Source organism: Carcharhinus amblyrhynchos, chromosome 3 (genome assembly GCF_965287045.1).
Source record: "Carcharhinus amblyrhynchos chromosome 3, sCarAmb.v2.hapA, whole genome shotgun sequence".
Lineage (NCBI taxonomy): Eukaryota > Metazoa > Chordata > Chondrichthyes > Carcharhiniformes > Carcharhinidae > Carcharhinus > Carcharhinus amblyrhynchos.
In genome coordinates, this window is record NC_137326.1 from 71,063,765 (window position 1) to 71,085,938 (window position 22,174).

The 22,174-nt window shown below is 43.0% G+C and overlaps 2 protein-coding genes across 3 annotated transcripts in view; one reads left to right on the forward strand and one right to left on the reverse strand.

The window, feature by feature from the left end:
* Positions 1-22,174, forward strand: part of dtymk (deoxythymidylate kinase (thymidylate kinase)) — a 103,809-nt gene that overhangs the window by 71,205 nt on the left and 10,430 nt on the right. The gene's annotated exons all lie outside the window — the stretch shown is intronic.
* atg4b (autophagy related 4B, cysteine peptidase) overlaps positions 1-22,174 on the reverse strand; it is an 88,121-nt gene that overhangs the window by 36,420 nt on the left and 29,527 nt on the right. For both annotated transcript variants that reach the window (XM_080185165.1, XM_080185157.1), the window contains exon 3: positions 11,634-11,705. In XM_080185165.1, coding sequence (XP_080041291.1) covers positions 11,634-11,705 — 72 coding nt within the window. The remainder of the gene's footprint in view (positions 1-11,633; positions 11,706-22,174) is intronic.

Here is a 22,174-nt window from a genome sequence, read left to right on the forward strand (position 1 = left end):
AGTTCCACTTTCCCGCTTTCTCCCCATAACCCTTAATTCCCTTGTCTATCAGAAACGTATCTACCTGTGACTTAAATATATTTAGCGAGGTAGCCTCCACCACTTCAACGGGCAGAGAATTCCAGAGATTCGCCACGCTTTGAGTGAAGAAGTTCCTCCTCAACTCTGATCTAAACTGCCCCTCCCTTATCTTGAGGCTGTGTCCTCTAGTCCTGCTATCCTTTCTAAGTGGGAAGAATCTCTCTATCTCTACCCTATCCATCCCCTTCATTATCTTATGTGTCTCTATAAGATCCCCCTCATCCTTCTATACTCCAACGAGTACAGACCCAGTCTATTTAGTCTGTCTTCATAGGCCAACCCCCTCATCTCCGGTATTAGCCTAGTGAACCTCCTCTGCACTCCCTCCAAGGCCAATATATCCTTCCACAAGTGCGGTGACCAAAACTGCACACAGTACTCCAGCTGCGGCCTCACCAGTACCCTGTACAGTTGCAGCAAGACCTCCCTACTTTTATATTCTAACCCCCTCGCTATAAAGGCCAACATTCCATTCGCCTTCTTGATCACCTGCAGACTGGGTTTTTGCGACTCATACACAAGAACCCCCAGGTCCCTCTGCACCGTAGCATGTTGCAGTTTTTCACCCTTTAAATAGTAATCCCTCCTACTATTGTTCCTGCCAAAGTGGATAACCTCACACTTGCTAACATTATACTCCATCTGCCAGGTCCTCGCCCACTCGCTGAGCCCATCCAGATCTCTCTGCAGACTTTCCATACCTTCCACGCAATTTGCTTTTCCACTCATCTTCGTGTCATCAGCAAATTTTGTTACCCTACACTCAGCCCCCTCCTCCAGATCATCTATATAAATGGTAAACAGTTGAGGCCCCAGCACCGATCCCTGTGGCACTCCACTAGTCACCAATTGCCAACCAGGATAGCACCCATTGATACCAACTCTTTGCTTCCTATTAGACAGCCAATCCTCTATCCACACTAACACCTTTCCCCCAACTCCGTACGCCCTAACCTTCTGTAGCAACCTTTCATGAGGCACCTTATCAAACGCCTTTTGCTTCAGTTCCTTGATTTTTGCAGTACTTTTAGGACACCGTGGGACATTATTCCCTTTTGATTTAAAGCACAGCTTTGTGTTCTCTTTAAAAAAAATGCAATTTTTTAAAAATAAACTTCTATTGATTTTAAACTTAAAAGCCACAGCTCTTGCTTTGCAGGGTTATTTTCTCTTGACTTTCTTTTTTTAAATTTTTGACTGTACCAGCCAGCTCAGGTTTATTCCATGTCTGTCCCTCAATGACCCTTGCAAAACTGCCTCACCACCTAGTCTACAATGCAAGTAGAGGCACATTTCTGCATCTTGCTCATTCTTGTGAATTCTGACCCAGGCGCCTTGCTGTGTTTTCTCCGTTGTCCACAGCTTGGAACTGTCCATCTTTTCTGATTTTAATCAAGATTAGGCAACATCTCACATGGATCTATTTGCCCAAAGAGAAGCATTTGAGTGACTACTTATCTTCAGACTTCGATTTTAAAGTGGGATACTCACACGTGTCAGGTTGTGAGATAATTTTATCCTCATCGCCAGATGTAATGGTACCTTTTCACAGACTTCATTAGAAACACAAGGGGAACATATTAATAGAAAATCTGTACAGCAGGATAGCACCCAGCACAGCTGCCCTTAGTCCTCTACATGTCTTCTGCCAAGGGAGGACTGGATCCCCAGGAGTGATCACCCAAGGCACGTGTCCCTTAACACTACAGTGTTGCCCTTAAAGGGAAAATCAACACGGGCAATTCTCAGAATCTCTCTCTCTCAGGTAACAGGAACAATTTGGTGGACTACAGGCAGCCTCTGGGGAGGCCTTCACTTCATCTAAAATAACTTTAAACTTAAAGCCTTAAAAATAAGCCATTTTTGACATAACATTCAATGGCCTTTTCAGTCTCTGCTTCAAAGCACACCATCTGAGGAATGCTCCTCAAAGGTCTGGCGAGTTGTGCCTCTGACGTGGAGATGGACTGAGGTAAACTCAGTAAGAAGTCTCACAACACCAGGTTAAGTCCAACAGGTTTATTTGGTAGCAAAAGCCATTAGCTTTCAAAGTGCTGCTTCTTCATCGGGTAAGTGGGATTTCAGTTTATAAACAGGGCACATAAAGACACAAACTCAATTTACAAAATAATGACTGGAATGTGAATCTTTACAGGTAATCAAGTCTTAATGGTACAGACAATGAGAGTGGAGAGTTCTGCATGAGGACGGCCTCAACCAGGATCTTGGGTTCATGTCACACTATCTGTAACCCCCACGACTCACCTAGGCTTGCAAAATCTCACTAACTATCCTGGCTGGAGACAATACACGTCTCTTTAACCTGTGCTAAACCCTCTCTCCACTCACATTGTGTGTACCTTTTAAGACTTGATTACCACAAGACACAGAAGATGTCCTGTCATCCACAGCACCTAGTCCCATCTCCAGCCATCTCGACTCTTGTCTTGCCACTGGATCCAGATGGGAATTGAGAAGAGATAAGAAGCTGACGCAGTGCAACTCTCCCTCACTTTAATCCAAATCAAGCACTAGTCTCGACACCATCATCATCATTGTCCTGTTCAACCTTAAGTCCTGTGGCAATGGGTAACCGCTGAAGCAGCAGATGTGGATACACTGGGAGCTGTGGTCATGGGCCTGCACACAGGTGGCTCAGGTCTAATGGTCGGTTTCTGCTGACTGAAGCAGCAGTATAACTCGGCGTCTACGTGGGCAACTGAGCAGTCCTCTTCAGGAACGCACTGCTCAGCTCCGTAGAATGAGGAAGGGGCTAGAAAAGGTGACCTAAACACTGCCTGCTTCACTACACCCTGGCCAGTTTACCACGACTGGCAGGGATCCCATCTTGCAGTCAAATAAACAAAGCAAAACACCACTCACCATTGGCACTTGGAATGTGCGCACACTTTTTGATAACCCTACAGCAGACAGACCAGAGAGAGGAACAGCCTTAGCTGCTAGACAGCTTGCAAGATACAACATTGACTTGCAGCTTTCTGAGTGAAACTCGCCTTGCCAACGTAGGTCAGTTGACTGAAACTGAAGGTGAATATACTTTTTTCTGGAGCGGTCGCGGCAGCTACGATGCTGGAGTCGGACAGACCGTCAGGAGTCACCTTGTTCGGAAACTTGATAGTCTACCCAAGGGTGTGAACGACCAGCTTATGACATTACAGCTTCCGCTACAGAACAGAAATCAAGCCACCCTGATCAGCGCCTATGCCCCCACAATGAACAACCCGGACAAGATGAAAGATAAGTTTCACGAAGAACTAGACGCCCTACTATCAACAGTGAGCAGTACTGACAAGCTGATCTTGCTTGGCGATTTCAATGCAAGAGTAGAATGTGACTCTGCAATCTGGCAGGGAGTCATTGGGAGGCATGGAGTGGGCAAGTGTATCAGTAACAGCCCACTCTTAATGAAGACCTGTGCAGCACACAACCTTATCACCAACACAAACTTCCATCTACGGACCCATAACAAGACCTCCTTGGATATACCCCCGCTCTAAGCATTGGCATCTTATCGACTATGTCATTGTCAGGAGAAAAGACAGGCAGGATGTCAGAGTAACCAAGGCCATGTCTGATGCTGACTGCTGGACAGATCACAGGCTCATTGTCTCCAAAATGAGGCTCCGCATCAGACCCAAGAGGCGACCACAAGGAAGCAAGGTTATGAAAAAAATCAGTGCAGCCAAGCTAAAGAACCCCAGCATAGCTTCAGCACTGGCTGAAGACTTAGAAATCAAGCTTGCTGACCTACACCTCGTAGGCAGTGCTGAGAACAACTGGGAATGCTTCAGGGATGCTGTCCATACATCTGCACTGAAGATGCTCAGGCCCTCTACCCACAAGCAGCATGACTTTTTGATGAAAATGATGAGGAGATATAGGCTCTACTTGTTGAAAAGCACTGTCGTCATCATGCCTGTCAGAACGACCCATCAGCTGCCAAGAAAAATGCTTTTACCAGTGTTTGCAGGATGCCTAGCTGAGTGCCATGGCAGATGAAATACAGGGATATGCTGACAAATGACTTGAAACGGTTCTATGAAGCCCTCAACACTCTAAGGACCTCAATCTCCTGGGAGTTTCCCCCTCCTGAGTATAGATGGTACAACTCTTATTACGGAGAGAGCTCAGATCCTGCAGAAATGGGCTGAACACTTTGAAGCCATCCTCAACTGACTGTCATCTATTAACGATGAGGCAATAGACAGGATTCCCCAGGTTGATATCAACAACATCATGGATGACCCACCATGCTGAAGTCACTAAAGCTTTCAGCCAGCTATCCAGCGGCAAAGTCCCGGGGCAGATGCCATACCCGCAGAGATCTATAACACTACTGGTCCTGTACTTACTGAGGCTCACTGAGTTGTTCCAATTGTTTTGGAAGCAAAGATACATTCCTCAGGGACTTGATACTTCCATCGTACACCTCTACAAGAGGAAGGGCAATCGGCAAGTATGCAACAACCACCGAGGAATCTTGCTGCTCTCCATCGCAGGAAAAACCCTCACAACAGTCCTGTTAAATTGTCTGTCTGGTCACTCATTCTGCAAAGGACATGGGAGTATTGACAATTTTTGCTGTGCACTAACTTCAGGAGAAGTGTCAGGAGCAGAATCGCAAGCTCTACTCAATCTTTTGACCTCACGAAAGCCTTCGACACTGTCAGCCGACAAGGCCTGTGGAGGATCATGTCAAAGTTTGGCGGCACCCCCAAAATTCATATGGTACACCTTTCCATGATAGCCAGAATACTGGATGGCAGAGAATCCTCTGAGGCAATCCCAGTCACCAATGGTGTCAAACAGGGCCGTGTGCTCGCACCCACACTATTCAGCATGACGTTTACTGCCATGCTAAATGATGCCTTCCAGGACAGTGTTGCTGGAATCAGCCTCAAGTACAGAGTGGATGGGAAGCTCATCAACCTGAGGAGACTTCAAGCTATTACCAAAGTGAAGGAGACTGTTCCGAGAGACTTTCTGTTTGCCGATGACTGACTGCACCTGTATACTGGCTCAGAGCCAGAGATGCAAGTCAGTATGGACAAATTTTTCCACAGCATGTGACGACTGTGGACTCACCATCAATATTAAAATGACCAAGTCATGCACCAGTCTGCTCCTCGTGCACCATACACAGAACCCATAATCACAGTCAAAGGGCAGAAACTACAGGCAGTGGACCAGCTCACTTATCTTGGTAGCACCCTCTCCCAAGCAGTGACTATTGATGCAGAAGTTAACTGCAGAATAGCAAAGGCAAGTTCTGCTTTTGGTAGACTGCGCTCCACCATATGGGAATGTCGAGGAATCAGCCCAGCAACAAAACTGAAGGTCTACAGTGCCGTGGTACTCACTACCCTCCTGTATGCCTGTGAAACGTGGACTGTGTATCGAAGGCATGCAAGACAGCGCAATCATTTCCACATGACTTGTCTTCGCAGAATATTATGCATCCGACGGCAAGACAAAGTAGCAGACACTGAAGATCTCTCTACAGCAAGTCTACCCTCAGTCCACACACTGCTGATGAGTGCTGACCCAGTGGGTGGGTCATATCATCCATATGCCAGACGAGTGCACCCCCAAGCAGTTCCTTTTTGGGGAACTCTCTGCTGGAAGACACTCACATGGAGGACAGAAGAAACATTACAAAGACACATACATTCAAGGTCTCCCTGAAGTCGTTTGACATAGACATGGCCACTGGGAAACGCTGGGACAAAACCGCCCTACCTGGCGCTGCCTCATCCACAAAGGCTGTCAAGCTTACGAAGCAAGATGCATTGCTGAAGCACAACTTAAGCGCGAGCTACGCAAGTCCAGAGCTACCAGCGCAACAACTACAGTGCCTACACAAGTCTGTCCAACATATGCCAGGACATTTCATGCCCAAATTGGCCTGATGAGTCATCTTCAGAGACACCACATCCAGCCTCCAAAATGACTAATAGTGTTGAGGTCCTCATCGACGATGGACAAACAACAACAACCTGTAAAGACTTGCATTGCAACCAGTATTTTGTAAATTGAGTTTGTCTTTATATGCCCTATTTGTGAACACAACGCTCACTCATCTGATGAAGAAGCAGCGCTTCGAAAGCTGGTGTCTTTTGCTACCAAATAAATGTGTTGGACTTAACCTGGTGTTGTGAGCCTTCTTACTGTGGTGTGCCTCAACCAAGGATAATCAGCTATATAATTCAAAATTGTTAGAGGCTCAAAAACTAACACCAAAATCCCCAATGAAATCCTTAAAAGGTTTCAGTCAAGCAAACATCCAAATCCAAGTCCAACAGGTTTATTTGGTAGCCTTACTACTGTTGTGGGCAAAGTTTTGGAAAGAATTATAAGGGATAGGATTTATAATCATCTAGAGGGAAATAAATTGATTAGGGATAGTCAACATGGTTTTGTGAAGGGTAGATCATGCCTCACAAACCTTATTGAGTTTTTTGAAAAGGTGACCAAAGAGGTGGATAGGGGTAAGGCAGTTGACGTGGTGTATATGGATTTTAGCAAAGCGTTTGATAAGGTTCCCCATGGTAGGCTACTGCACAAAATGCAGACGCATGGGATTGAGGGTGATTTAGCAGTTTGGATCAGGCATTGGCTAGCTGATAGAAAACAGAGGGTGGTGGTTGATGGGAAATTTTCAACCTGGAGTTCAGTTACAAGTGGTGTACCTCAGATCTGTTTTGGGGCCACTGCTGTTTGTCATTTTTATAAATGACTGAGATGAGGGTGTAGAAGGATGGGTTAGTAAATTTGCTGACTACAACAAAGTCAGAGGAGTTGTCGACAGTGAGGATCGATGTTACAGTTTGCAGAGGGACATAGATAAGCTGGGCTGGGCTGAGAGGTGGTAAATGGAGTTTAATGCGGAAATGTGTGAGGTGATTCACGTTGGAAAGAGTAACAGGAGTACAGAATATAGGGCTAATGGAAGGACTCTTAGTAGTGTCGACGAGCAGGAGAGATCTCGGGGTACATGTGCTTGGATCCTTGAAAGTTGGCACCAGGTCGATAAGGTTGTTCGCTTTTACTGGTAGAGGGATTGAATTTCAGGGCCGTGAGGTCATGTTGCAACTGTACAAAACTCTGGTGCGGCCGCACTTGGAGTATTGCGTACAGTTCTGGTCGCCGCATTGTAAGAAGGATGTGGAGGCATTAGAAAGGGTGCAGAGGAGGTTTACCAGGATGTTGCCTGGTATGGTGGGAAGGTCTTATGAGGAAAGGCTGAGGGACTTGAGGTTATTTTCGTTAGAGAGAAGGTTAAGAGGTGACCTAATTGAGGCATACAAGATGATTAGAGGATTAAATGGGGGGACAGTGAGAGCCTTTTTCCTTGGATGGTGATGGCTAACATGAGGGGACATAGCTTTAAATTAAGGGGTGATAATTATAGGACAGATGTCAGAGGTAGGTTCTTTACTCAGAGGGTAGTAAGGGCGTGGAATGCCCTGCCTGCAACAGTTGTGGACTCGCCAACTTTAAAGGCGTTCAAATGTTCAGTGGATAGGCATATGGATAACATTGGAATAGTTTAGGTTAGAGGGTTCCACTGGTCGACGCAACATCGAAGTTCTGCGCTGTAATGTTCTATGTTCTAAATTGTTCTCTACAGAAACCGGATCCACCTCATCTACTCAACACAATGTGGGAATAAACTAAACATTCTTCTTTAGCCTCAATTGGCTCTCCCATAAATACTAGAAACACCAAAATCTTTGCAACTCATTTCCTTGCAAATAGTCTTCCAACAGTCAATCTAGAAATAGTAACAGTAACAGGACTAGTGACCAAGTCGCATTTCAAATCAGCTCTATATAAGGGAACAGATAAATAATTTCCATCAATATCAACACAATCAGCAAACTACTTGAAGGGAAACTGTACATCACCTGCCAACATCAGTTACTGTATTGTTCTTGTATCTCAAAGAATGACAATTGACTTGTCTGCTTCATTAGATAGGTATCATGTACATATGTCTCAAACAGGAAACTTCTCCTGAGTCACTTCATCAGTGAACATGGGGGGAAAATACTACCCTACCTGCTCTGAACTTTACCTACTGGAGCAACACCAGTTTGACTGTATAAATACAATGGGCTTGTTTATCTGCTTCAACTCTGGCTCGAAGTGGAGATGCTAGCGTTGGACTGGGGTAAAGACAGTAAGAAGTCTCTCAACACCAGGTTAAAGTCCAACAGGTTTATTTGGTAGCAAATGCCACTAGCTTTCCATTGCCTATCTTTTCAGACCCCTCAAACAGCGCCAGGAACCTGGGTTCAGTTCCCGATTTGGGTCACTGTCCGTGTGGAGTTTGCATGTTCTTCCTGTGTCTATGTGGGTTTCCTCTTACAGTCCAAAAGATGTGTGGATTAGGTGCATTAGCCATACTAAACTGCCTCCTGCTTCAGTTAGAAGGATTAGCAGGGTAAATATGTGGAGTTAAGGGGAAAGGGCCTGGGTAAGATTGTTGTCAGTGCAGACTCAATGGGCCGAATGGCCTCTCACTGCACCATAGAGATTCTATGAACTAAACTGTCCTTTGGAATTTCACTTTTACTAACCTGAGGAGTGGCTGTGTCTTTACTCAGTCAGATTTATTTACAGTATAAAACTTCATTTTGCTCCTACTTTTTTGGGATTTCTCAAATTGGGGGGCTGTTACTAATATTTTTTGATTTATTGTCACATCATAGTGAAAAGTATTGTTTCTTGTGTGCTATACAGACAAAACATTTTTAGAAAAGTAAACGAGAGAGTGCAGAACGTAGCATTACAGTCAAAGCTAGAGTGTAGAGAAAGATCAGTTTAATGCAAGGTAAATCCATTCAAAAGTCTGACAGCAGCAGGAAAAAAGCTGTTCTTAAGTCGGTTGGTACGTGATCCCAGACTTTTGTATCTTTTTCCTGAAGGAACAGAATGCCTGGGGTGCATGGCATCCTATAATTACGCTTGCTGGTTTGCCAAGGCAGCGGGAAGTGTAGAGAAAGTCAATGGATGGGAGGCTGGTTCACGATGGATTGGACTACATTCACAACCTTTTGTGGGTCCTTGCGGTCTTGAGCAGAGCAGGAGCCATACCAAACTCTGATACAACCAGAAGGAATGCTTTCTATGGTGCATTCTGTAAAAGTTGGTAATAATGGTTGGGCGTCAATTCATAAATATCTATGACTACTGAAGCTTCTTTTTCTCTATGAACTTTAATCCCACAGGGATGCTATTTTTAAATTCTTCCACCAGAATCATTTCCCTAAGGCTCTCAAAGTCTTATTTAACCTTTAAAATTCTATACCACCCATCAAACACCATTTCCTTCTCTCTCGCAATTTCCAAATTAATACACCTTCAAAGATTTCCCACTGAAAACACTCTGTCCACTATTGTTTAGGCCAATTCAGATTTGTGTCAATTTTCACAAATAACATACTTTCTAATCCCTCATCAAGTGAGCATTCTTTGCCAAATCAAACAAAAGATTTTCAATAGGTCAACCTTTCTTACACTACCAACGGCTAAAGAGTTTCTCCTGATTTCCTCATTGGATTGCTTAGTGATTATCATATAGTTATGGCCTCCACATTTGATCTCCTTCACAGATGGAACCATCTTCTGTCTCTACCCTATTAAACCACTCAGTTTTTAAAGCTCTCTCTCTGGTCACCTCACTGCCTCCTTTTTTTCTAGAGAATGTACCTTTGAATAGTTTGTTCCATTTGTCTTTCCAATACTTTATCTCTCCTCATCCCTTATCTCTTCTCTCTAACTTCACCCTTTCAAATTATGCTCTTTTCTTTCTAATTCAAGTTCTCTCACTTCTGGCTGGTACCAGCGACCTACAGGCGAGTTGCTGGCCTCCTGATTCTCTGATCCTGGGCCTGTTGCTCACCTGTCAACCTTCCTGAAAAGAGGCAGTGGAGAATCTTGCATTGCCTCCAAGTTTCTACCCAGAGAGTAAGATTCCTTTCTCTAGGAGAAATAAGGCAGAGAGGTGACCAGAGAGAGAGCTTTAAAGATGACGGAGTGGTAGAGAGAGATGGTTCCATTTCTGAGGGAGACTATACATGGGTGCCATAACTATATGATCACTAAGCAATCCAAATGAGAAATTCAGGACAAACATCTTTTAGCCATTGAGTGGTGAGTAGCACCAAAGGAGCATTCGTTCATTTAAGGGGAGGAGATTAGCACAGGAGGGTGAAAGGAATACAACAGAAGTAGGCTCATGTGGTGCACAAACAGATTTGTTGGGCCAAATGGTTTGTTTGTGAAACACTAGAACAGGACTACCATTCTACCCCTCCATGATTCAACTTGATCATGGCTGATCTAAATCTTAACTCCAGTCTCTCTCTATGGTTCTATAATCCTTGACATTCTTCCTAACAAAAATCTACAAATCTCAGTTTTGACATTTTCAGATAACCTGTAGCCTCAACAAATTTGGTTTGGAGTGGAGGCTCTCAGATTTCCACCACTTGTGTGAAAATACACTTTTGTGTCATAACCCCTGAATAATTTAGACCAAATTTTAAGATTATGGTGTCTTCTACGTTCATCTTTCAACGTTCCTTTGCAACTCTCAGCTTTCACCTACATGATTTACTGTGTGACTTAGTCACATGGCATTTTCCTTAACACGGCAAACTTTGATATACAGTACTCTATTCCTTCACCCAAGTTATGAACTGTGAATGCAAATGTACAAAAATGACAATCAGGATTAATCAAGCACTCAAAAAAAGTTACCATGTCACTGTGAAGGATCTCTTATCTAAAGTAAAAACTGGAGAGATTTATTTTACTCAGTTGTGAATCTTTGGAATTCTCTACCCAAAAAGGCCATGGAAGTTCAGTCATGGAACACTTTCACAGTAGACAGTACTAAATGCCAATGACGTAAAGGGATAGGGAGTTAGTGGGGGGGGGGGTGGGGAAGCATTGAAGTGGATATCACCCACGATTATACTGAATAGCGGAACAGGTTCGATGAGCTGAATGGCCTACTCCCACTCAAATCTTCCTAAAATGCTGGAAATACTCAGCCTCTCCACAGATGCTGCCAGATCTAACAGAGTCAGAGCCAATGTTTCAGGTCTGTGACCTTTCATTAGAACTGAGAAAATTAATTGGATTGGCCATGCTAAATTGCTCCTAGTGTCAGGGGGATTAGTAGGGTAAATATGAAATCACAAAGATAGGACTGGGTGGGATTGTTGCTGATGCAAGCTCCATGGGCCAAATGGCCTCTTCTGCATTGCACGATTCTATGACCTGATTATTAGAGTGAACAACAGGCTAGCATCTATATTATTCTTTGCTCTAAGAATGAGTCTGGTCCAAAACCTAAGTTATTGTCAAATATCGCCTGTTTTTTTTCTTATTTTAGTGACATTCACTCTGAACCATGCAGCACACTGCTCACATCAGAACACTTCTTACAGGAAGTGGGTGCACGACTATATTACAATCCAATGAATTTCAGCTGTGAAAGACAGATAATAAACACCTACCAATGGGAGAGAAATTCTTCCTGTAGGTAAACCAAAGTCGCGAAGTAACATCTGCAAAGATCTCATCTTTATCTAGAGAAAGACAAAAGGAACAGAAACATTGTGGAAAACACCATGAGTCATTGGCCTCTGTACTTCAGTTTAGCTATAAAGCTGAATTTATGAACGTGTATTAATTTAGCCATAATCACATCCTTTGCAGTCAATAAACTGCTTCTTTGTTGTGTAATCTCAATTTTTAGGCAACATGGCAGCCAAGTTGTATACAGCAAGCTCCCATAAACAATGACATAAATGACGAATTGACACGTTATATTTTGGTAATGGATGATGGATAATTGTCAGCCATGACAATCCTAAAGCTTTCTTTAGATATGTTAAGAATAGAAGATTGGTTAGGGCAAGATTACGGCCAGTCAGAGACAGCAGTGGGAAGTTGTGTGGAGCCGGAAGAGATTGGAGAAGCACTGAACAAATATTTCTCTTCGGTATTCACGCAGGGAGACGTAAATGTAGTTGTAGAGAACACTGGGTTACAGGGTTGTAAACTGGATAGTATTGAAGTAGATAAAGAGGATGTGCTAGATATTCTTGAGGGATTGAAAATAGATAACTCCTCTGGGCCGGATGGGATTTACCCTAGGATTCTCTGGGAGGCAAGAGAGGCGATTGCAGAGCCTCTGGCTCTGATCTTCAGATCGTCGTTGGTCACAGGTATAGTGCCAGAAGACTGGAGGATAGCGAATGTTGTCCCATTGTTTAAGAAGGGGAATAGAGACTTTCCCGGTAATTATAGACCAGTGAGTCTTACTTCTCTTGTGGGCAAAGTATTAGAAAAAATTATTAGGGATAGGATTTATAGTTATTTAGAAAGTAATGAATTGATTGGAGATAGTCAGCATGGTTTTGTGAAGGGTAGGTCGTGCCTTACTAACCTTATTGAGTTTTTTGAAAAAGTGACCAAAGAGGTGGATGGGGGTAAGGCAGTTGACGTGGTATATATGGACTTTAGTAAGGCGTTTGATAAGGTTCCCCATGGAAGGCTTCTGCAGAAAATGCAGATGTATGGCATTGAGGGTGATTTAGTTAATTGGATCAGGAATTGGCTAGCAGATAGAAGACAGAGGGTGGCGGTTCATGGAAAGTATTCGTCATGGAGTTCGGTTACAAGTGCTGTGCCTCAGGGATCTGTTTTGGGGCCACTGCTGTTTGTAATTTTTATAAATGATCTGCATGAGGGTATAGAACATAGAACATAGAACATAGAACATTACAGCGCAGAACAGGCCCTTCGGCCCACGATGTTGCGCCGACCAGTTACAAAAACAATGACCCACTAGCCTATACCAATCCCTTTTCGTCCATAAACCTATCCAGAGATCTCTTAAACGCCCCCAAACTAGACGCATCTACAACTGCAGCAGGCAGGGCATTCCAATCCCTCACCACCCGCTGGGTAAAGAACCTACCCCTGACATCCGTCCTGTAGCTACCCCCCCTTAATTTAAAGTCATGCCCCCTCGTGCTAGCTTTCTCCATCCGAGGAAAAAGGCTATCACTATCCACCCTATCTAAACCTCTAATCATCTTATATGTTTCAATAAGATCCCCTCTTAGCCGCCTTCTTCCCAACGAAAACAACCCTAGATCCCTCAGTCTCTCCTCATAGGACCTCCCCACCATACCAGGCAACATCCTAGTAAACCTCCTCTGCACCCTCTCCAACGCCTCCACATCCTTCTTGTAATGCGGGGACCAGAACTGCACACAGTACTCCAAGTGCGGCCGCACTAGAGTAGTGTACAGTTGCAACATTACACTGCGACTCCTAAATTCAATCCCCCTACCAATAAACGCCAAGACACCGTACGCCTTCTTGACAACCTTATCTACTTGATTCCCAACTTTCAGGGATCTATGTACACACACACCTAGATCCCTCTGTTCATCCACACTATTCAAAGTCCTCCCGTTAGCCCTATACTCGACACATCTGTTGCTCCTACCAAAGTGAATTACCTCACACTTCTCCGCATTAAATTCCATCCGCCACCTCTCGGCCCAGCTCTGCAACCTATCTAAGTCTCCCTGCAGACTATGACACCCTTCCTCAGAATCTACCACACCTCCAACTTTGGTGTCATCAGCAAATTTACTAATCCACCCAACTATACCCTCATCCAGATCATTAATAAAAATTACAAACAACAGTGGCCCCAAAACAGATCCCTGAGGCACACCACTCGTAACTGCACTCCATGATGAATATTTACCATCCACCACCACCCTCTGTCTCCTATCTGATAGCCAATTCCTGATCCAACTTCCCAGATTACCCACAATCCCATACATCTGCATTTTCTGCAGAAGCCTACCATGGTGAACCTTATCGAACGCCTTACTAAAATCCATGTATACCACGTCAACTGCCTTACCCCCATCCACCTCTTTGGTCACCTTCTCAAAAAACTCAATAAGGTTAGTAAGGCACGACCTACCTGCTACAAAACCATGCTGACTATTTCTAATCAATTCATTACACTCCAAATAACTATAAATCCTATCCCTAATAATTTTTTCTAAAACCTTGCCCACAACAGAAGTAAGACTCACCGGTCTATAATTCCCGGCAAAGTCTCTGTTCCCCTTCTTAAACAATGGGACAACATTCGCTATCCTCCAATCCTCCGGGACTACACCAGAGACCAATGACGACCTGAAGATCTGAGCCAGAGGCTCTGCAATCACCTCTCTAGCCTCCCAGAGAATCCTAGGGTAGATCCCATCCGGACCAGGGGACTTATCTATTTTCAGCCCCTCAAGAATTTCCAGCACATCCTCTTTATCAACCGTAATACTGTCTATTTTACACCCCTGCAACCCAATGTCCTCCTCAGCTATATTCATGTCCCCCTGCGTGAACACCGAAGAGAAATATTGGTTCAATACTTCTCCAATCTCCTCCGGTTCCACACACAACTTCCCCCTGCTGTCTGTAACTGGCCCTAATCTTGCCCTGACCAACCTTCTGTTCTTGACATACTTATAGAACGCCTTAGGATTCTCCTTAATCCTATCAGCCAAAGTCTTCTCATGTCCTCTTTTAGCCCTTCTCAACTCACTCTTCAACTCCCTCCTAGCCAATCTAAAGCTTTCTAGTGCACTATCTGAGCCCTCCAATCTCATCCGAACATAAGCCTCCTTTTTCTTTTTAACCATCGACTCAACTCTTTTAGTGCACCACGGTTCCCTAGATCTACCAAATCCACCATGCCTGACAGGGACATACCTATCAAGGACTCGCAGTAGCTGCTCCTTGAAAAAATTCCACATTTCAGATGTTCCCAGTCCCTGTAATCCCCTAATCCAATCCATGCTTCCTAATTCACTCCTGATAGCCTCATAATCGCCCTTACCCCAGCTAAAATTGCTGACCCGAGGTTCACGCCTATCTCTTCCCATCACTAAGGTGAACGTAACCGAATTGTGGTCACTATCACCAAAATGCACACCAACTTCCAAGTCTAGCACCTGGTCTGGCTCATTTCCCAGCACCAAATCCAATATAGCCTCACCTCTAGTTGGCCTGTCTACATACTGAGACAAAAAACCTTCCTGCACGCTTTGTACAAACACTGACCCCTCTAGCGAGCTAGAACTATAGCAACTCCAATCAATATTCGTAAAGAAGGATGGATTAGTAAATTTGCTGATGACACCAAAGTCGGAGGAGTGGTAGATAGTGAAGAGGGGTGTCATAGTTTACAGAGAGACTTGGACAAGTTGCAGAGCTGGGCCGAGAGGTGGCAAATGGAGTTTAATGCGGAAAAGTGTGAGGTAATTCACTTTGGCAGGAATAACAAATGTGTAGAGTATAGGGCTAACGGTAGGACTCTGAATAGTGTTGACGAACAGAGGGATCTAGTGTACATGTGCATAGATCCCTGAAAGTTGGAAATCAAGTCGATAAGGTTGTTAGGAAGGCATACGGTGTCTTGATGTTTATTGGTAGGGGGATTGAATTTAGGAGCCACAACGTCATGTTGCAACTGTACAAAACTCTGGTGCGGCTGCACTTGGAGTATTGTGTACAGTTCTGGTCCCCACATTATAAGAAAGATGTGGAGGCATTGGAGAGGGTGCAGAGGAGGTTTACCAGGATGTTGCCTGGTATGGAGGGAAGGTCCTATGAGGAGAGGCTGAGGGATTTGAGGTTGTTTTCGTTAGAAAGAAGGCGGCTAAGAGGAGACCTTATTGAAACGTACAAGATGATTAGAGGTTTAGATAGGGTGGACAGTGATAGCCTTTATCCTTGGATGGAGAATGCTAGCACGAGGGGGCATAGCTTTAAATTAAGGGGTGGTAGTTATAGCACGGATGTCAGAGGTAGGTTCTTTACCCAGAGGGTGGTAAGGGTATGGAATGCCCTGCCTGCTGCAGTTGTAGATGCGCCAAGTTTGGGGGCGTTTAAGAGGTCCATGGATAGGTTTATGGATGGAAAGGGAATGGTTTAGGTTAGAGGGTCATTGCTTTTTTCTTAATTGGTCGGCGCAACATCGAGGGCCGAAGGGCCTGTTCTGCGCTGTAACGTTCTATGTTCTATGACACTGGAAAGAATTGTCTGCTTCGCCTCAGTCACGGGCATGAGATTTTTTACTTTAATACGTGGATGAAGGTTGATTTAACAGGGGAGGTGATGGCCTAATGGTATTTTTGCTAGCTATTAATCCAGAAACTTAGCAGGGACCTGCATTCGAATCTCACCATAGCAGGTAGTGGAATTTAAATTAAAGAAAAATCTGGAATTTATAATCTGACCACAAAACCATTATCGATTATTGGAAAACCCATCTGGTTCATGTCCTTTAGGAAAGGAAATCTGCTGTTGTTACCTGCTCTGGCCTACATGTGATTCTAGAGTCATAGCAATGTGGTTGATTCTCAACTAGCCTCAGGCAACCAGGGATGGGCAATAATGCTGGCCAATGACACCAGTGTCTCATGAATAAAAAAAAATGACCATAAGAAACACCTCAGGCATTGCAGCACTTCCCTCAGATATGTGTTAAATTCTGCACTGATGTTCAGGCAAATTTATTTCATGACTGCTGAATTCCTGAAGGAAATCTCAATCTTCTGACATCCTTTGGCAATATAAACTTTTATTTTGTATCCTGCCTTTCACAATTTTGAAATGTCCCAAAGAGTTTCAACATTATAAACAAAATACTTTTGTGAGCCAAATTGTTCATAGCAAGGTTTCACAAACAGCAATGAGATAAATGATCAGGCATTCTGCTTTAGTGATGCTGGTTAAAGGATAAATTGCTGGGAGAAGTACCCTATTTCTTTGAAATAGTGCCATGGGATCTTTTACATTAATTGGACAGGGAAGATGGAGCCTCGCCTACTATTTCACTTACGCAGATTAAATCTTTTGATTGAACAATGCAGTCAAAACGTGTTCAAATTTATATGGTGGACGTATAGAGGAATAATGGTTACAAGTCCAAAGATGTGCAGGTTAGGTGGACTGGCTATGCTAAGTTGTTCCTTAGTGTCCCAAGATGTGTAGGTTAGGGGGATTAATGGGGCAACAGGAATAGGGCCTGGTTGGGATGTTCTGATGGAGAGTTAGTTAAGACTCAATGGGCCAAATGGCCTCTGGCCTCCTTATTCATAGTAGGAATTCTAAACGTAATCTGGGATTACAATTAGAATACAAGTTTATATTTTGTGATTACTGCCAAAATAAATAAACTTCTCTCTAGAGAAGTTTTGCTACAAGCACACATATGGACATAATATAAAAATCCCAACAAATTATTTCAATGGGAATTGGATATTTGAGAAGGTAATGTGTTGAAGGTGCGGGGGAAGGCAAGGTGAGGTGACAACAGTTGAAAAATTTGCACCAGGCATAAGTGGACAATCCAAGTAGTGTTGTTCTGTGCTGTGATTGAATTGCAGTATATGAGGCATGGACAGAAATAATCAGACTACAAATGCCATTGCGACCCGTGGAAACATCAAGCAGATTCTACTATATTAAGACTGGAACAGATTCAGTAACACCAAAGTGCAGCAAGGTTGAGACCTCCTGTGACTTTAGCCACAGGCCAGCTGAGGCCTGGAGCGCAGTTATGGATGTTTACTGCACCCTTAAGTGCATGATGTGGGTATGCCGGCGTTGGACTGGCGTAAACACAGTAAAAAGTCTGACAACACCAGGTTTTAGTCCAACCTATTTATTTGATAATATACTCACAAGCTTTCGAGGGGACTGCCTCTTCGTCAGGTGAATGGGGAGTTCTCTCCATTCACCTGACGAAGAGGCAGTCCCCTCGAAAGCTTGTGAGTATATTATCAAATAAATAGGTTGGACTAAAACCTGGTGTTGTCAGACTTTTTACTGCCCTTAAGTGCACACAGAGCTGGATGCTTCTCCTTGGTTGTAATTTCACTGGAGCTGCAGTGACCAGGTTTAGTACCTTCACACATAGCTCCTGATACTTGCCTAGGCTAGAACTTTCAAAAGAGAATTGGATATATAATTGAAAAGATGACCTTTGTCAGGCTCTGGGAAAGAATAAAGGAGTCATACTAACTCAACAACTCTTTGAAAGAGCTGGCACAGGCACAATGGGCCAAATGGTCACTGTCTATGCTATACAATTCTGTGATAAGAACTGTAATTGGACTCATGAAGCTTGTTCCTCCAGTAGATCAATTCTTTGTCCAAATGCATCTTGAACAACCCTAATTACTTATTACAGAGTTTAGCAAATTGTTCAAACATTTATCAGAGGAAAGATATTCTTGGTTTCAAATCGATTTTGCAAAACTTCCATTTATAAAGTTGGATCTTGGTTTACAACTGTATATAAATTATTAGACATTTTAGAGAATTCAATTAGGTCCCTCTGACCACCTCCCTTCCAGACTATGGAATCTGAATTTCTACAATCCATAATTTATCCTGATTACAGCCAAGATATTGGAAGCATTGTGAAAATTAGACAGGTGATTATCCTCTCCTGAACATTTGGAAGTACATGGGGATTCAATTGAGAAAGGACCAACAGTGGAATGTCCAGTCACTTTATAAATAGATAGAGGGGAGTAGCCAGAAAGCAAGGTAACAATGAGCCAATGTGCTCACTGAACCCAACCTCAGCATGTCAATTTCTTCAGGAGGAGACAGATATGGGAGGAGGACAGAGACAATTCCTTGACTCCTGAGGCAATAGCACTTTGCCAAAAATTATTGAAATTGGACTTTGTACACAGTTCAAAAGTCTCAGGAGGGGGTTGAGACTAGTGCAAGTCCCTCAGTCCAGCAAGAGTTCAAAGAATCTTTGCAGCACAAAAAGCTCGTATCTACGCAGGTCTCCAAAGCAGCAATTACTTAGTGCTGCTCCCAGTCTTTTCCCCATTACTGTGCATATCTTTGTTTTTCAGATAATAATCTACTGTCCTCCAAATGCTTCAATTAAACCTGTCTTCACCACACTCTCAGGTAGCGCATTCCAGAGCTCAACCCCTCAAAGTTTTCCTTCACTTTGCCATAACATATTTTGCCAATTTTTTTAAATGTGTGTCCTCTAGTTCTTGATCCATTCCAAATGGGAACAGTTTACCCTATATATCACGTTCAAACCCCTCATGATTTTGTATCTATTAAATCATCTCTCAACCTTCTCTCAGGTTCAGTATAAATGGAGATTACAAGTGTTGCTAACTCATTCGCCAGCAATAATGCTCAGAACTTTTCACGCGATGGCCTAAACTTATAAATGACATAAATGAAGAGACTGGTTTGCTGATGACACAAAGATAGATAAAGTAAATTGTGAAGATGATTCAAGGTGACAAAAGGACATAGGTTGAGTGGACACAAATCTGGCAAATGGAATTTATGGGTAAACGTGGAATTGTCTATTTTGGCAGGAAGAATGAAAAAGCTTATTAACTTAATAGTGAGAGGGTTCAGAGGAATAGGGTGTCCTTGCACAAAAGGCTGGCATAAAAGTACAGCAAGTAATTAGGAAAGCTAACACAATATTACAATTTGTGAAGGAAATGGATTACAAAAGCAGAAATGTTGTGTTTCAATTGTACAGGGCAATGGTGAGACTACATCTAGAACACTGTGCACAGTATTAAAATCATACAATCCTACTGTGCAGAAGGGGGCCAGTCAGTCCATTGAGCTTGCACTGACTCTCTATCCCTGTACTCCCACATATTTACTCCACTAAACCCCCTAACCTACACATCTTGGAATTCTAGGGACAATTTAGCATGGCCAATCCACGAAAACTGCACATATTTGGACTGTGGAAAGAAAGCAGAGCACTCGGAAGAAGCCTCTGCAGACATGGGAGAATGTGCAAACTCCACACAACTCACCCAAGGCTGGAATTGAACCCAGGTCCTAGCACCGTGAGGAAGCAGTGCTAACCACTGTGCCACCACGTCGCCTGTATCGGTTTCCTTATTTAAGGAATAATGTAAAAGCACTAAAAGTAGTTCAGAGAAGACTAATACCAGGAATAGGCAGGTTGTTTTATAAGGAAAGTTTGGAGCGATTAGGCATTTATCCACCAGAATTTGGAAGAGTAAGAGACAACTTGATTGAAACCTTTAAGATCCTGATGGTTATTGACGCGGTGGATATGGAGATGTTTCCCCTTTTCACAGAATTTGAAACTAGGGGGTCACCATTTAAAAATAACGGGTTGCTCGTTTAAGGCGGAGAATTTTCCTCAGAGTTGTGGGCCTCTGCAACTCTTCCTTAAAAGGCAGTGGAAGAGTCTTTGACTATTTTTAAGGCTGAGCCAGATAAATTCATGATTAACAAAAGGGTGAATGGATAGCGGGAGTAGGCCACTACCTAGGGTTGAGGTTACAATTAGATCCGCCATGACCTCATTGAATGGTAGTGCAGGCTTGAAGGACATAGTGGTCTACTCCTGCTCCTAGTTTGTTTCCCGTTAGAAGTGTGCAAAGAGAAAAGCAACATATGACTGCTTAACACAGTATGTTATGAGTATGCCCATGAGTGCTCACATCTAGACTTGATTCTTACAAGATAGCATCCAAGGTAATGGAACCTCTGCAAACATATGGCAGTATTGTTTCTTTGACATCATCTGGCAACTGGTATTAGCACAGATGTGAGTATACGATTTCAGAAAGTATTCAAGAATGAATGGAAAGAAATGGAATAAGATGCACTGAAGAAAAATGTAATTTCTAAAACTGTAATATCCTACCAGGGAAAATCTGCAAGGAAAACAAGCCATCACGAATGAACTCTAAACACACTCACATTTATTGAATCTCTCAGAACATTTAAAAAGCAACTCATGTACAATTAAATGCTTTAATATATTGTGACTGAAGTTGATTATTTTTACTACTATGTATAGAATAATTCAAATGCAAGGAGGAAAAATATACAAAACAAAAATAGGGGAGGAGGAATACTGGAAAAAGTACTAAAAATGTTTAAAAAGCTGTAACAGCTATTAAGGTTGCAAAAAGGGACTAACATAAAAGCAAAATATATTGATACAAAAATGAAACATTTTAAAATACAAGTGATTACAGAGTTACAAAACCAAATAATTAATAATTACATAAGTAGAGCTAGAAAAATAGTAACTGCCCTTACATCTATTGTAGTGCAAATAAAAATCTGCAGAATCAACATTCTGTATTCTAGTGTTTCACAGGTTCACATTATAAACTTATAAATTTCTCAGTCATGTGGCGTATATCCTAGAATGCTTTCAGAGGTTCAGTGGCTGAAACATAGATACATAGTATCTACAAGCCAATGTCAAGTAGCATAAACCATTATAAAGAATTGTCTGAATTACATACTGATGTGACTTATTAATAAGGAGCCACCAGTAGGGACAGAAGTTGCTTAAGAAACCTCTGCAACCACTGAGATTACCAACAAAATAGATCAGACTATTTTAGAAAACATCAAACAAGGCCCCCAAAATGTTTTTACACAGAAACCATGGGACCCAGGATAGAAAATAGAATGGAATAGAACATTGGATTTTTAGAAAAACAGGATATAGGTGTTGAACAATATACTGAAGGGGTAATCAATCTGAAAGCTGTATGCAAGCTTGTTAAATTTTCTGTTTCTAGTATCATCAGCCAGTGTTAAGTTGCTGATTTATGTTCGTCATGCAACTGCGCACAAGTAATTTAAACTCAGTATTGACAAATGCAAGGTTAAAAGATATTGAGATTAGAGAACAGCAGCACAGGGAAACAATGAAAGGACCTAAATGTGAAGTGCATGAAAGGAATCTGTTACTCACAGTAGATTATGTGGAGAACATAAGAACATAAGAAATAGGAGCAGGAGTAGGCCATCTAGCCCTTCGAGCCTGCCCCGCCATTCAATAAGATCATGGCTGATCTGAAGTGGCTCAGTTCCACTTTCCCGCTTTCTCCCCATAACCCTTAATTCCCTTGCCTACCAAAAACCTATCTACCCGTGACTTAAATAT